The 14,459-nt window shown below is 37.0% G+C and overlaps 1 protein-coding gene across 8 annotated transcripts in view; it reads left to right on the forward strand.

Annotated features, from left to right (window-relative positions):
• Positions 1-13,825, forward strand: part of LOC126281501 (PH and SEC7 domain-containing protein) — an 814,448-nt gene extending 800,623 nt beyond the window's left edge. For 4 of the 8 annotated variants that reach the window (XM_049980532.1, XM_049980516.1, XM_049980563.1 and 1 more), the window contains one exon: positions 13,524-13,813. In XM_049980532.1, coding sequence (XP_049836489.1) covers positions 13,524-13,548 — 25 coding nt within the window. In that variant the 3' untranslated portion in view covers positions 13,549-13,813. Of the gene's footprint in view, positions 1-278; positions 414-13,523 lie in introns of those variants that run through there. The other 4 variants (XM_049980525.1, XM_049980572.1, XM_049980542.1 and 1 more) reach the window with 3 other exon arrangements.
• The last annotated feature ends 634 nt before the right edge of the window (positions 13,826-14,459 follow it).

A 14,459-nucleotide genomic window follows, 5' to 3' on the forward strand; every position in this document is an offset into this window, starting at 1 on the left:
TCCAGATAAAAGATTACTATTGGGTGCTTGCGACAGATTACAGAGCCCATCTGTTGGTCTCCAGTCACTATGTAGTGATTAGTGTGTGTGTACATTTTAGCAGTTATTTGTTGTTTGAGTGCCCTACACTTTATTAAACATACTTTTCCAATGGAATGAACTGCTTAATGTGTTTTATAAGCAAAATATTTCACAATGTTGTGTTTGAATTTAATAGAAGATTTTGTGTTTTAATAATTGTAATTATTCTGCTAAATGTTTCTTTCTGTTACTTTCAGTAGTGACATGTAGTGCTTTGTCCATTATTCTTGGAATGTACCTCAGGATGGGTTACGGTACCGTACATCTTCCCTGCATCCAGGACATTTGATGACTCACAGTTTTTGCATGCAGCTTTCTGGTTATACAAATTAATTTTGGTTTGTATAAATCTGCACCACAAACTAATATTGATTTTTACAAGAGTTTTTCATTATGTGCATGGTTCTCCTTGAATTCTTGCTGTATGTTAATTTAAGATGCTTATGAAAATCCACATTTTACTTTTGATTTCTTATACATCTCTTATGTGTGCATTATGTGACTGATGTTAATAGCACATTATTTATTTTGTAAAAAAATAATAGAAGAATATTTGCCTAATGATAGCATAGTTTTTATAAGTTGTTTTCCAGTCATGTTCCAATTTTATTTAAATTTGTGAAAGCAGAAGAGTAAATGACATGGCTCTATTACTGCAGGTGCTATATAGTAGGCAACAGGTGATAAACATATGGAATTAAACAAATTGGTCAGAAACATGAGGATCCGATCCAGATGTCCCATGCAGAAAAAAAAGTTTATTGAAGCACAGGTCACTCAGCTATATGAATGTTTCCAAATTAAGTGCACAACTTTTAAAACAAAAATAATTTTTTCATTCCATAACTTTGGTACTGGTACAGAACAATAATATATACTTTAAGAACATATGATCATTCCCCACCTAATTCCCATATGTTTTTGCTGTTGTACATCGCCTTGGAATTAGAACAATGTGTCACCAGAGTAAAACTGAGAAATCATTGCCCTAGCTCAGTAATTGTCATTATCTCCATATCTCATTCTTCAGAGAGGATCCTTCATTGCTTACATAGTTGGTTATTTGATAAGGCTGCATAGGGGCTATATATTGTTTAGTCCATCTTTTTTATAATTGTCCTACTTTTTTTTCCTGTATATTTACTTTTACCTGTGCAATTAATGATTTTCAAGTTGTGCAGTTATTTCATATAAATACCTGGGACAAACAATTCTTCAGTATACAAACTATAATCTCCATATAGGCTTAGAGGTAGAAGTGCACCATCTTCAGGCCTTAGTTGATGCTGATGGGGGGTTATCGCCTCTGTATTTCTACATCTACCTCTACATCTATACTCTGCAAGCCGCCCGACGGTGTGAGGCGGAGGGTACCTTGAGCACTTCTATCAGTTCTCCCTTCTATATACAATGTTTCATGGGGCAACATAACTGGTTAATGCAGACTACCTGTAACTGTGATGTCATCTCTCCAACCATCAACTGTCATCTCCTTAATTTATGTCCTATGTTGTTATCTCCCCTTATTCTTAGCTGTGCGTAGCTGGGAGTGACCCCAGAGACACATCTCTTGTTGAAGTTGATGTCTGCTGCTATCTTCATTAGACTGATCTTGTTACTAATAAATCTGCAGTACTGTCCATTACCTGGTAAGGTACATCAAGCTTTTGTATGTCCATCCTTGTGACTGGACGCCTGTGGGACTACGACCGTTCACTGTTGTAAGAAAATGAAACACCTACAGCCGTCCTTATGATGTCATTTATTGTGTAGCTACCATTTTCGAGTCTTCACTGCACCATCTTCATGGCTTGGTTGATGCTGGAGGGGTTATCACCATTCATATATATGATGCAGCAGTGGCCAACATAACTAGTTAATGCATACTACCTATAACTGTGATGTCTCTCCTACCATCAACTGTCAACTCTGGCGGTTGATGGTTGGTTGATGGTTGAGGAAACGACATCATAGTTATAGGTTGTCTGCATTAACTAGTTATGTTGGCCACTGATGCATCATATATATGAATGGTGATAACCCCTTCAGTATCAATTAAGGCCTCAAGATGGTGCACTTAAGTGCCAAAACTGGTAGCTACACAATACATGACATCATGAGGCTGACAGTAGGTGTTTCATTTTCTTACATTACCCACTGTTTCATTGTGTTTGCTTATTGCTATATCCATTCAGTCAACTGCCTCTTTGTAATTACACTTTCATTTTCTGTTTTCATGAGATAAATATCTCTTATTATATTTATTCTATATTGTTAATTCTCTCTACTATTAATACAACTTGTTTGATCTTGAAAGATAAACTATTGTTCTGTGATAAATATCAATGTGGTCATGTAGATATTAAGCTGGTAATAGGAAAGAAAAAGCTGCTATTTAATATAGCTGAAGAAGCACTCCCCCCCTCTATGCAGAAGTTGTTCTGTTAATTTTGCTAAACTGAAAAAGCAGAAGTGTGTGTGCGAGTGTACACCTGTCCTTTTTTCCCCCTAAGGGAAGTCTTCCCACTCCCGGTATTGGAATGACTCCTTGCCCTCTCCCTTAAAACCCACATCCTTTCGTCTTTCCCTCTCCTTCCCTTTTTCCTGAAGAAGCAACCATCAGTTGCGAAAGCTAGTAATTCTGTGTGTGTGTTTGTGTGTTTTGTTCATTGTGCCTGTCTGCCGGCGCTTTCCCGCTTGGTAAGTCTTGGAATCTTTATATATCCCAGGCAATGATTTCAGTTAATTTTGTATTCAATTATATAGTAGTGCTTCCTTGATAATGGGATACTAGCTGTCAATTTTGACCATCTGCTGACTGTATGAGAGTCTGTTCTGTTTCTCACTTGTAATTGTGAGCTTCTCTAACCTCAGTGTATTCTTTCACCAATTTTATATGGTTTTTGCATGATGTTCTTTGTGTTGCTTTTGCCATGGTTATTATTGTTCTCTTTTGTAATACAAAGATCCTTCCAATATTGGTTTGGTTGCTCCAGTGCCAATACAATTCCATAAAACAGAGAAAGGTACACTAAGATGAAGTACAAGTTCCCAATCCTTCAGTATTACGATATGGAGCTATTATTCTTAGTGTATTCAAATTAAATGTTAATTTACAACATGCATAATCCATTTGCTGATTTCACAAGATATGTATATTATGTATATGAACAACAATGGAAAACTCATGATGGAATAACAATATGAATTAGGACAGAATGCTACGCAATACATTAATGGGGTGTTTAGCAGCAGACAAGCAAATTTTAAAAATAGGTTGTTGGATTAGCTTTCAGACAAAGTCATTCATCAGATAAAGAAAAACACACACACACACACACACACACTCACACACACACACACACACACACACACACACACACACACACACACACACACACACACACACATGGCCACTGTTATCTCCAAGGGCTGAGGCCCCAGTTGTGTGTGTGTTTTTCTTAATCTGACAAAGGACTTTTTCTCATGGACTAATGGACTGCTGGAGAGGAAAAAAATATTGTGCACCTGGAAAGACAGCATCGATTTTGATCAGAACAGGGTCTTTGCCATCTGGGTGTGGTAGGTGTACTGATAATGGTTTAAAAGTCATTCACCAACTGATAGCATAGTGGTGCAGCTACCAGAGCACTGCCTGTGTCTCCCCTTTAATAGAAAATGCTCACAGCCAGAAGGCTCAGTCTGGTCCAAACATGTGGGCCAAGTAGGCAACCATGCTTCCTAGAGCCAACTGAGTGGGTTTGAAAGATGTCAGATTGTGATTTCTCAAGTTTGCTGTGCTGCATCACTTGTGCAACAGTGCTGGCATCTGTGGTCACAAGAACATTGTTGCACACGTAGATGTCAATTTGGACATCCACACAGCACAGACGCTGACCAGGATTGTTGTATTGTTAGGGCAGTAGTGGCAGATCGTACAGCTACCACAGCACAGATAAGAGGCCTTGTGAGACCAGACATGTAAACACAAACTGTTGTGAACCAGTTCTTAGCAGTGAGACTATGGGCACTTACATCTCTAGCCCATCTTCTACTCACACCACAGCATTGACATGTATGGCTTGACTTCCCCCATCAGAGGATAAATTGGAAGATGGAATGGTATACCATGGCCTTCAGTGATGAAAGCAGATTCTACCTGCACGCAGGTGATGGTCGTTTGCATGTATAGCCTACATCTGGTGAGTGCTGTCTTGTAGAGTGCATTCGTGCAAGACATACTGGTCACAAGCCAGTCATTATGGTCTGGTGTGCAATAAGCTACAACTATCAGTCACCTTTGATATTTCTAGAGAGGATGCTAACCAGCACTTGCTATATGCAGAACATTGTTACACCTGTTCTGGCATCAGGAAAGTAATGTTTTGTTCCAACAGCATAATGCTCACCCACACACTGCCCATGAAACTCACTGCAAGATGTGCAGCAGCTTCCCTGGCCAGCGAAATATCTGGGCTTGTTTCCAATTGAGCATGTGTAGGATATGATGGGATTAGAAGTGACTCATGCAACTCGTAAACAAACAGCTGTAACAGAACTTTTATTTATTTATTTATTTATTTATCTTACAGCTCGAAACATTTATTTAACATGCATGGGCAGTGTTATAATAATTACATTTAGATTATTGATACACAATATAAATAGATTACATTCTATTAAGTAAAAGATCATTTAAGTATATTTAACATAGTATTCCTGAGGACGAATCATGTCAGCACCATACTGTATGGGCACTTCAATACAAGCCATATTTTTAACTCATTTTTAAAAATTCTACCAGAAAGCTCTTTCAGATTGTTTGGCAGAGAATTATAAAATATTGCTCCCTTAATGAATGGGGTATTTGTTGTTAGATTCAATCGTCTGCTCACCATATGAAAGTCTGATTTTTGTCTTGTATTGTAATCATGGATTTCCATATTCCTGTTTATCACTTTTTTGTCTTTTTTCACTAATAATATTGATTGAAACATGTATACTGCATAGATAGTCATAATATTAAACTTAATAAACAGGTTTTTACATGAAGTTCTGGGTCTTACTTTTGCCATAGTTCTTAATACTCTTTTCTGCAATACAAATACCCTTTTTATGTTATATTGGCTACACCCACCCCACAATACAATTCCATAAGATAGATGGGGATACACTAACCCAAAATATGCTATTTTTATTGCTTCGATATCTAAATATTGAACTAATCTCCTTGGTAAATACAGACTAGATGTTATTTTACCACAGACATGATCTATTTGCTGATTCCACAAAAGTCTGTCATCTATATTCATCCCCAGAAATTTACATTCTGAACAGGTATTTTCTTGAATATCCTCATTTAAAACAGTATTTTTATTTGAGCCACTTGTCTTTAAATAAATTAAATTAGTTTTGTTAATATTGACCCTCAGGTTTACTTTTTCAAAATGTGTTTGGGCTTTTTCAACAAAATTCTGTACCACTGAATTGAGGTCATCATTACTACATGCCCAGCACTACTAGAATAGGTTGATTAGGCATTATATAGCATATCACAGGACAGTATTTGCCATCTGTACAATTGACTGGATGCCAAAGTCAGTGCCTGCATTGCCACCCATGGAGACTACACCATGTAATATGGGTGTTTCAGCATGGGCCAATACCTGGTACCATAGAACCGCTAGTCTATTGTTCTGCAAATGTAATCGTTTCATGTACTCTATATACACTGTTGCAGTAACCAGTCCTGTTGAAATGGAAACCTCTAAAAGAGTGTACTAATATTTTTTTCTGGCAGTGTATATCAATGAAAGCAATCAATTTTTGAAAATATGTTGTTGCTGGATAGGTGAGAGATCTTCTCACCAAGAAACGCCAGGAGAAAACACACATAAAGACATCAAATAATATAAAGGTATTGAATAACATATAGGTATTGAATAATATAATTATATTGAATAATTAAGCTGCCATAGGAAAATTAGTTCTGGGTTTCAATGCAGGTCTTAGGGAAGCAAATTAGGCTCTTCCATGATACTGAAAAATATGTCCAAGAGGCAGGAAAATAGATGAACAGAAACGGAGCATTAGAGCCCTTAAGGCTGAAATGGATAGTGTCAGGGGGGAACTAATGAGTCTAAGGGGGGAGTAGTGTGAAGACAAGAGGGACATAGTATCAGAGAATGGGGGCCTCAGAAAGAGAACAGTATCTGATAATTTCATCACTGGCACAAAAAGTTGATTTGTCTTGCTACCTCATTTAAGTAAGGAAGAGGCTCAAGTAGATGTAGGTGTAGTTAACACCAAACAGACTTTTGTTAGGAAACCAATTGTTTTAAAAAGTAGAAAGTAGGAGGAAAGTTCTATTGCCAGGAAGTAGTCATGGAACATATATGGGCCAGATTTCAGAGGAAAAAATAGGTGACAGGTACCACATCACAATTTTTTTCAAGCCTAATGTACATCTGAAGCAAGTGGTAGAGAATGCAGGCTCCTTGTACCAGATTTTTACAAAGCAGGATCATGTTGTGATTGTGGGTGAAGCATGAAAGAGTACTGATAGGGATCAGGGCTACAATATTGAGAAGGACTTGGTAGAAATAGCTTCTGCAATGAATCATAAACATGATGGGTTGGTGCCTGTTTTCATACAATATGATTGGCTGCAGTTTAACAGTTGTGTAAGTAGGGTCAATACGGAGTTAGATCAGCTGCTTTGGGCAGCTACTGGGTCAAACTTGGGTTTGGTTCCTGTTGATGCTATTGGTACATGGCATTTCACTACGAATGGCCTGCATCTCAATAAGAAAGGGGAGGGTAAAGTGGTTGACTTATAGCAAAATCCTTAAGGGAAGCACTGCAATTCATGAGAGCACCTCTTTTCTAGGGTAAGACAGTTTCCAATGATTCAACATAGAAGGGAACTAGACTTAATGAGAAGCTTAGGCAGGCAGGTGTGACAGATGTTAAGATATCACAAGATTCTCATAAAGCACAGAGAAAAATAGTGTTAGTATATTATGTCAGAAGATCAGGGAACTGAGAAACAAAGTAGGTGAAATTCTGTTTTTTGGAAGATATAGAAACTGAGGATGTAATAGATGTACTATACCTGTCTGCACATCATACAGTCACAGGTACGGATAAAGTAAATGTAACTTGATATAAGCTTTCAACACAAGGCACTAGAGACAATAGGGAGAAAGGAGGAGTTGCCATGTATGTTGAAAGGTACATAGTGTGAAAAATTTAAAAACTAAAAAATTTGTATAGAGCAACATATAGAAACATGTGGCTGTGACCTTTAACTAAAGAATGGTACTTTTATAATTGTTAATTGTGTATAGCTCCCCATTAGGACATTTTCAGCTATTTCTGAAAAACTTGGATTCTTTGTTGTGCTGTCTGTCAGACAGAGGGAAGCGAATTATTATTTGTGGGGATTTCAGTGGAGATTTTCAGAAAGAGTCTGACAGGAAGATTGACCTCAAAGTTTTTTCAACCTGACATCAGTTATTGATTTCCCTATTTTGGTAGCACAGGAAAGCAGCACACTATAGATAATATTTTCATATGAAACTTCCTGGAAGATTAAAACTGTGTGCCCGACCGAGACTCGAACTCGGGACCTTTGCCTTTCGCGGGCAAGTGCTCTACCAACTGAGCGACCGAAGAATGACTCACGCCCGGTCCTCACAGCTTTACTTCTGCCAGTATCTCGTCTCCTACCTTCTAAACTTTACAGAAGCTCTCCAAGTTCATGTCTCGGTCAGGCACACAGTTTTAATCTGCCAGGAAGTTTCATATAAGTGCACACTCCGCTGCAGAGTGAAAATCTCATTCTGGAATATTTTCATAAATCAGAATAAATTTAATCAAATTAACATTTATCCTGTTAAGCATTGTGTTTCTAATCGTGATGCACAGCTAATTGTGTATATGGAAAATACTTAATTGTGTAAGTGATATAGTTCCATACAGTAATGCAAAACATCAAAATGGTTCATTGAATTAATGATGTAACAGTTGCAAATTTTAAGGAAGGCTTTCAGCAGTTGGATGGGATGAGATGTATTGGCAAACAGCATTTCCAACAGAGTACTAAAAACTTGGTCCTAACAGATAGGTAGGATTCTCTGCATACATATAATAGCTCAATGAAACAGGGAATTTTTCCAGGTAGACTGAAATATGGTATTGTTAAATTGTTGCACAGAAAGGGGAATGGTCTGACACCAACAAGTGCTGGCCAATCTTACTTTTGACAGCTTTGTCCAAAATATTTTAAAAAGTAATGTACTCAAGAGAAGCTTCACATGTTTGTATAAATAAAGTACTAATAAAATGTTAGTTTGGTTTCAGAAAGGCTTTTAAATTGAAAATGCTATATCTATTTTCACTGATCAGATATGAAAAAAATGAATAACTGAATATCACCCATTGGGTTTTCTTATGATCTGTCGAATGCTTTTGATTGTGTAAATCATGGAATCCTTTTAGATAACGTTAAGTATTGTGGCATGGGTGGGACAGTGCACAAACGGTTTAATTCATATTGAACTGGAAGAGTGCAGAAGGGTGCGAAAACAGTTCACATAATGTGCAAAAAATCAGCAGATGCCTCAAACTGGAGAGGTATCAAGAATGTGGTCCCGAAGGTCCAGTCTTTGCTCCCTTATTGTTCTTAATATAAATTCATGACTTGCCACTCTGTATTCACAAAAATACAAATCTATTTATTTTTGCTGATGTTACAAAGAATAGTAATCACATGCAACAAAAAAGAATTAGCTGAGGAAATTGTAAATAATGTCTTTCAGAAAATTATTGAATGGTTCTCTGCAAATGGACTCATGTTAAATTTTGATAAAAAGCAGATACGTAATTGGTATTGCATCATTAATAAATTAGACTTTGAATGACAGTCTTTTGTTGTGACAGAATATTCAAAATTTTTGTTTGGGTGCATTGCAGAGAGATTGAATTAGGAGAAAAATTGGTGATTGGCTGAAGTGTTGAATTCAGCTGCTTATGGTATTAGAGTTACTGTAAAATTTGTTGATCATATCAGTAAATTAGCTTATGATACTTATTTGCATTCACTGCTTTCATGTGGTATTGTATTCTGAGGTAATTCATCATTAAGAGAGAAAAAAATATTTATTCCACCAATGTGTGTAACCAGAAAATAGCTGGAGCCCATTCAGTATCATACTGCAGACATTTATTTAAGGAGCTAGGGGTACTCACAGTAGCTTCACGGTGTATTTATTCAGTTATAATTTTTTTTATTAACATTCCATCCCCACTCAAAAGCAATAGCAATGTGCTAAGAGAAATGCTGCTCTTCACTATCTGGGTTAAATCTAACTTTGGCTTAGAAAGGGGTGAATTATGCTTCTACAAAAGTATTTGATGACTTACAAGACAGCATTAAAAGTCTGACACATAGCCTACCAGTATTTAAAAACAAAGTAAAAGAATTTCTGAATGACAACTCCTTCTACTTAATTGATGAATTTATAGATAAAATTTTTTAATTTTACACTTAAAAAATTCGAATTATGTTACGTAAAGAAACTTTTTGTTAAACTGACATTCCAAATAATTAAAAAGTGTTGTATTCATGATGTATGGAAAAGGTATTAATCTAATTTAACCTAACCTAAAGGTATTGATTTTCTCCTGCAGTTGCTTGGTGAGATTTTTATCTATCTAGATATACAATATTTTCTCTGATAGTTAATCCAAAAGTCTACTTTCAAATGTGCCTGTTCTCTGTTTAAGCCCAAAAACTTACATATAAAACAGGTATTTGTGAGAATGACTTGATTCTCATCAATAAATTTACATATGCTGCTTGTTTATTCTCAAGATGGGTTTTGTTTTTTCTATGAAATTTTGCACTTTGGTACCTATGCTAATTGCTATCTGTGCCCAACATATATGAGAGGTGTCTTCAGCATATATAGTAATATGGTAATTGGTATCTAGCTAGGGTACTTGGGAAGTCATTTTTATAGCATAAGAAAATGTTAGAAGGCAAAATTGAGGCTTATAGCACTAGCTCATTATGATTCAGTAGAAATGTGAGTGAATGAAAAGTTACAAAGCCAAAGGCTTGTTGGATATAGAAATTTCTTTTTTGTTAGTTACAATGAAAGCTTGAGCTGAAATATTTGACCAAGCTTTGTAAAGCACTGTGGTATTTAAACTAATTTTTCAATTGATGAATGGTTTACTGTATCTTATTAAAGCTGACTGTTAATATATTATATTGTCAAGTTGCATCATCACAAATCTTGAAATGATGACCCAGTTATCAGCTTCCTCATCATTGGTAATTTCACTTATCTGGTTGTGTGAGTTAGATGCCAAGCCTATCTGCAAAGTTTCATGAATCATTATTAAGTGATGAATGTAGGAATATATTACAGCCCCCTATATACTGCTTATGTATGGACCACAAAGATGATTAAGGCAGTTACAGCACTGCATTTAAGCAGTCGTTCATTACATGCTTCATATGCAAATGGAATGAGAAGCAACCATAATACATGGTATGATGGGATGAACCCTCTGATATAAACTTTACACTTTAAAGTTTACAGTCTACATCTAGATCTACATAACTACTCTGCAAACCAAGTGACGTGCATAGCAGAGAATACTTAGCACTGTACCACGTATTAGGGTTTCTTATCATTCCAGTCATCTATGGAGCCTCTGTGTGTGCTGGAATTAATTTAATCGTGTCTTCGCAATCAATTTGTGGGAGTAGTGCACATGGAACTTAAGTATATTTTTGGATTTTTCATTTAATACTGGTTCTTGAAATTTTTAAGCAGATTTTTGTGAGGTAATTGGTATCTATCTACAAGAGTTTGCCATTTAAAGTTTTTCAGTACCTCAGCGATGCTCTCTCATGAGTCAAACTGACCTGTGTCCATTTGTGTATGTCCACTATTCCCTGTAAGTCTTATTTAGCATGAGTCCCCCACATTTGAGCAGTATTCTAAGGTGGTTCACTCAAGTGTTTTGTAACCATTTATCCTTTGTATTACTGACATCTACTCATAAATAACTACTCTGCAGTTTGCAATGAACTGCTTGGCAGAGGGTTCATAGAATTGCTTTCAGAATATTTCTGTACTGTCCACTCTCAAAAAGGAAATGAGAAAAAATGAGTACCCAATCTTTCCATATGAGCTATTGTTTTATATCCTCACAAATACTTACACCCTGGCTTGAGCAGGCTGATTCTAGCAGTGTCTGATTGATATGGTAGCCATAAGATACTACTTTTACAATTTTACATTTCTATACATGTAAAACAAGTAGTCAAGTGCAGCATAATTTTGAAATCTTATTAAGAGTTGATTGCATATTTTTTGCATTCTTTTTTAGATAGTGCGTCATTATAGATAACTGGATCACCCAAAAGTCTGTGAAGCCACTAATAGACAACAGAAGCAATGTGGGTCTCAATACACTTTCAAGGGGAATGCTTGAAGTTACTTCTCCTTCTGTCAGTGATTCTCTATCCAAGAGAACATGCTGCATCCTCCTTGCCAAGAAATTCTTAGTCCAATCACCAATGTTATTTGATACCCCATATAACTGTACTTTTGCTAATAAACATTTGTGTAATATAGTGTCAAATGCTGTACTAACATCAGGAAATATTGCATCAACCTGACTGCCATGGCTCATGGCTTTCAGGATGTCAGGTGAGAAATGCAGGAGTTGGATTTTGCATGACTGATGTTTTCAGAATCCATGCCAGATGGCATGGAGGAATTCATTATGTTCAAGACATATCATTATATTTGGCCTCAGAACATGTTCTAGGATGCCATAACAGAGGGATAGTACTTTTGTGTGTCACTTTAACTGTCCTTCTTGCAGACAAGTGTGACATGTCCTGACTGGGAACAGATTTTTGATTGATAGGTATTGGTATATTATTGCTAAAATAGAGGCTAACTTGTCTGCAAAATGTGTATAGAATTTGACAAGAATTCCATTGAGCTTGGAGCCTTGTTTAATTTTAACAATTTTGGCAACTTTACTATGCTACAGACATTAATATCTGTATTATTCACCTTAACAGTGGTGTGAAAATTAAACTGAGGCTTTACTGTTTTGTTGTACCTTGTAGAGGAATGTTAGAAAATGAAGTTCAGCATCTCTAATTTTTCTGTGCTACTTTCCTGCTTCATCTGTGAGTGCCTGACTTTGGTGAGTTTCAGAGTGGATGTAGATGTAATAGTTTTTTTCCACATTCCTTGCAGTTAAAAAATGCAGGTGATTCAAAATTCCTCAATTGCCTATGTTGCTAACATATGCTGATACAGTGGTACTTGATATGAGAGTGATGATGATGATGATGATGATGAGTCCCATACTCCGTGTACCGAGCGTAGGGGAGCGACGCGGGAGACCCGCGCCGCCATACTAGGCAAGGTCCTAGTGGAGGTGGTTTGCCATTGCCTTCCTCCGACCGTAATGGGGATGATTGATGATGATGATGAAGACGACACAAACACCCAGTCATCACGAGGCAGGTGAAAAATCCCTGACCCCGCCGGGAATCGAACCCGGGACCCCGTGCTCGGGAAGCGAGAACGCTACCGCGAGACCACGAGCTGCGGACGATATGAGAGTAATGTGTTCAAATCTACTTATGGCTGAATCTGGACCATTAGTATCTTGCCAGCTATGACCTGGGGAGTGGCATCATACAGTTTCTAATCATCCTAGCTCAATGTTAAATCCGAAATCTTTTTCACATTTCCTTGCACAGGGCACACGGCGTTTAGCTTGGCAGTCTCCTCGGTGCTATTTCATAGGAGTAGGCTGTGTGTTAGTAGCAGATTTCAGCTTGTCTACTCCCTTCATTCCATATTAAGCAATCATCACTGTAAGGAACACAATATAGGAAATCTACACCCTATACAAGTTAGAGGAAAACAACCATTCCCATTAGCATGTTACACGGAACAGAAATATGGGATTCCTACATTTAATTGTCATATACTTAACTGAAAATGGGACTGATTTTTGAAATAATCTTAGAGATGAAATACTGATACTGTTTAAAAGTTACAATTCAAGCTGATGTGTTGATAGTCCCAAGATAAATATAATAAATCATTTTCAGGCTGTATGTGTTTAAACTGTGATACTAATTCTACATTATAAATCCACTACTGAGCGGCACAACACTGGGAAAAATATTAAATCTGCTTTAATGTTGGCACACTTTTTTTAAGAGTGCCAATATTTTCATTTTTACTGAAGTACTCTGCCTGATGAGAAATAATTTAGCCAATAGTCTCTGACACTTCCATTAAGTTTATTTGCTCAATTTAATTGCTATTGTACTTCAGAGACCATTTCATGAAATATTACTCTAATCCCAAACATTTCTGTTGCAGCAGTTGCTGGTGCTCACTACTGTGACAGAAGCATTTTGTACAAAATCACCTCCTCTTTCTCACGTAATCACCTACATGGGACTTCACTCAAACTGTACATAGACCAATATGAACATTTGTAAATTATTCATGTTAGTGTCAGATAAGCTGCTCTGTTTACATTGTTATAAAATGTTGCATTTACAATCAGTGGACCATGTATGCAATGAAACGTAAAATCTAATGTTCAGAACTGATTTTTTGCAATAAGAAATTGAAAACTTGTTCAGTATATTTGCAAATTAATAAATGCTGTGTATATATTTAATATTTACATAATGTAAAAATATATACATTCCTTAAGTCTTCCAGAAACACCACAGAAAAATATGACTATGTTCTTAAAAAAATAGTGATACACAGATGAGGACAAAACAAACACACACACACACACACACACACACACACACACACACACACACACACACACCACATCCTGTAAATACTGTCCAGAATAAGATCCTCTTGTGCAGCTGTGTTGGTGCGGTAGAAGTTGCATGTAGGTGTGAAGTGGGAGCAGGGAACAGGCAGGCAGATGGGGGGTATGGATTGGTGAAGGTTGAGGTCAAGGAGGCTAAGGGAACAAAGGATATGCTGCAGGCAGCATTTCCACCTGTGCAAATCAGAAAAGCTGGTGTCGATTGGAAGAATCCAGATGGCGAAGGCTATGTTACAGTTGTTGAAGTGTAGCACATCATGGTGGGTAGCATGCTCAGCAACCATGTGGTCCACCAGTCTCCTGACCGCAGTATGGCAATGGCTGTTCATAATGACAGACGGCTTGTTCATTGTCATGGCCACATATACTGCAGCACAGTGGTTGCAACTAAGTTGGTAAATCACATAGCTGTTTTCACAGTGTGTCTCTTCGAGCTATGTTACAATAAAAGTTAGATC

This window comes from Schistocerca gregaria, chromosome 1 (assembly GCF_023897955.1).
Source record: "Schistocerca gregaria isolate iqSchGreg1 chromosome 1, iqSchGreg1.2, whole genome shotgun sequence".
Lineage (NCBI taxonomy): Eukaryota > Metazoa > Arthropoda > Insecta > Orthoptera > Acrididae > Schistocerca > Schistocerca gregaria.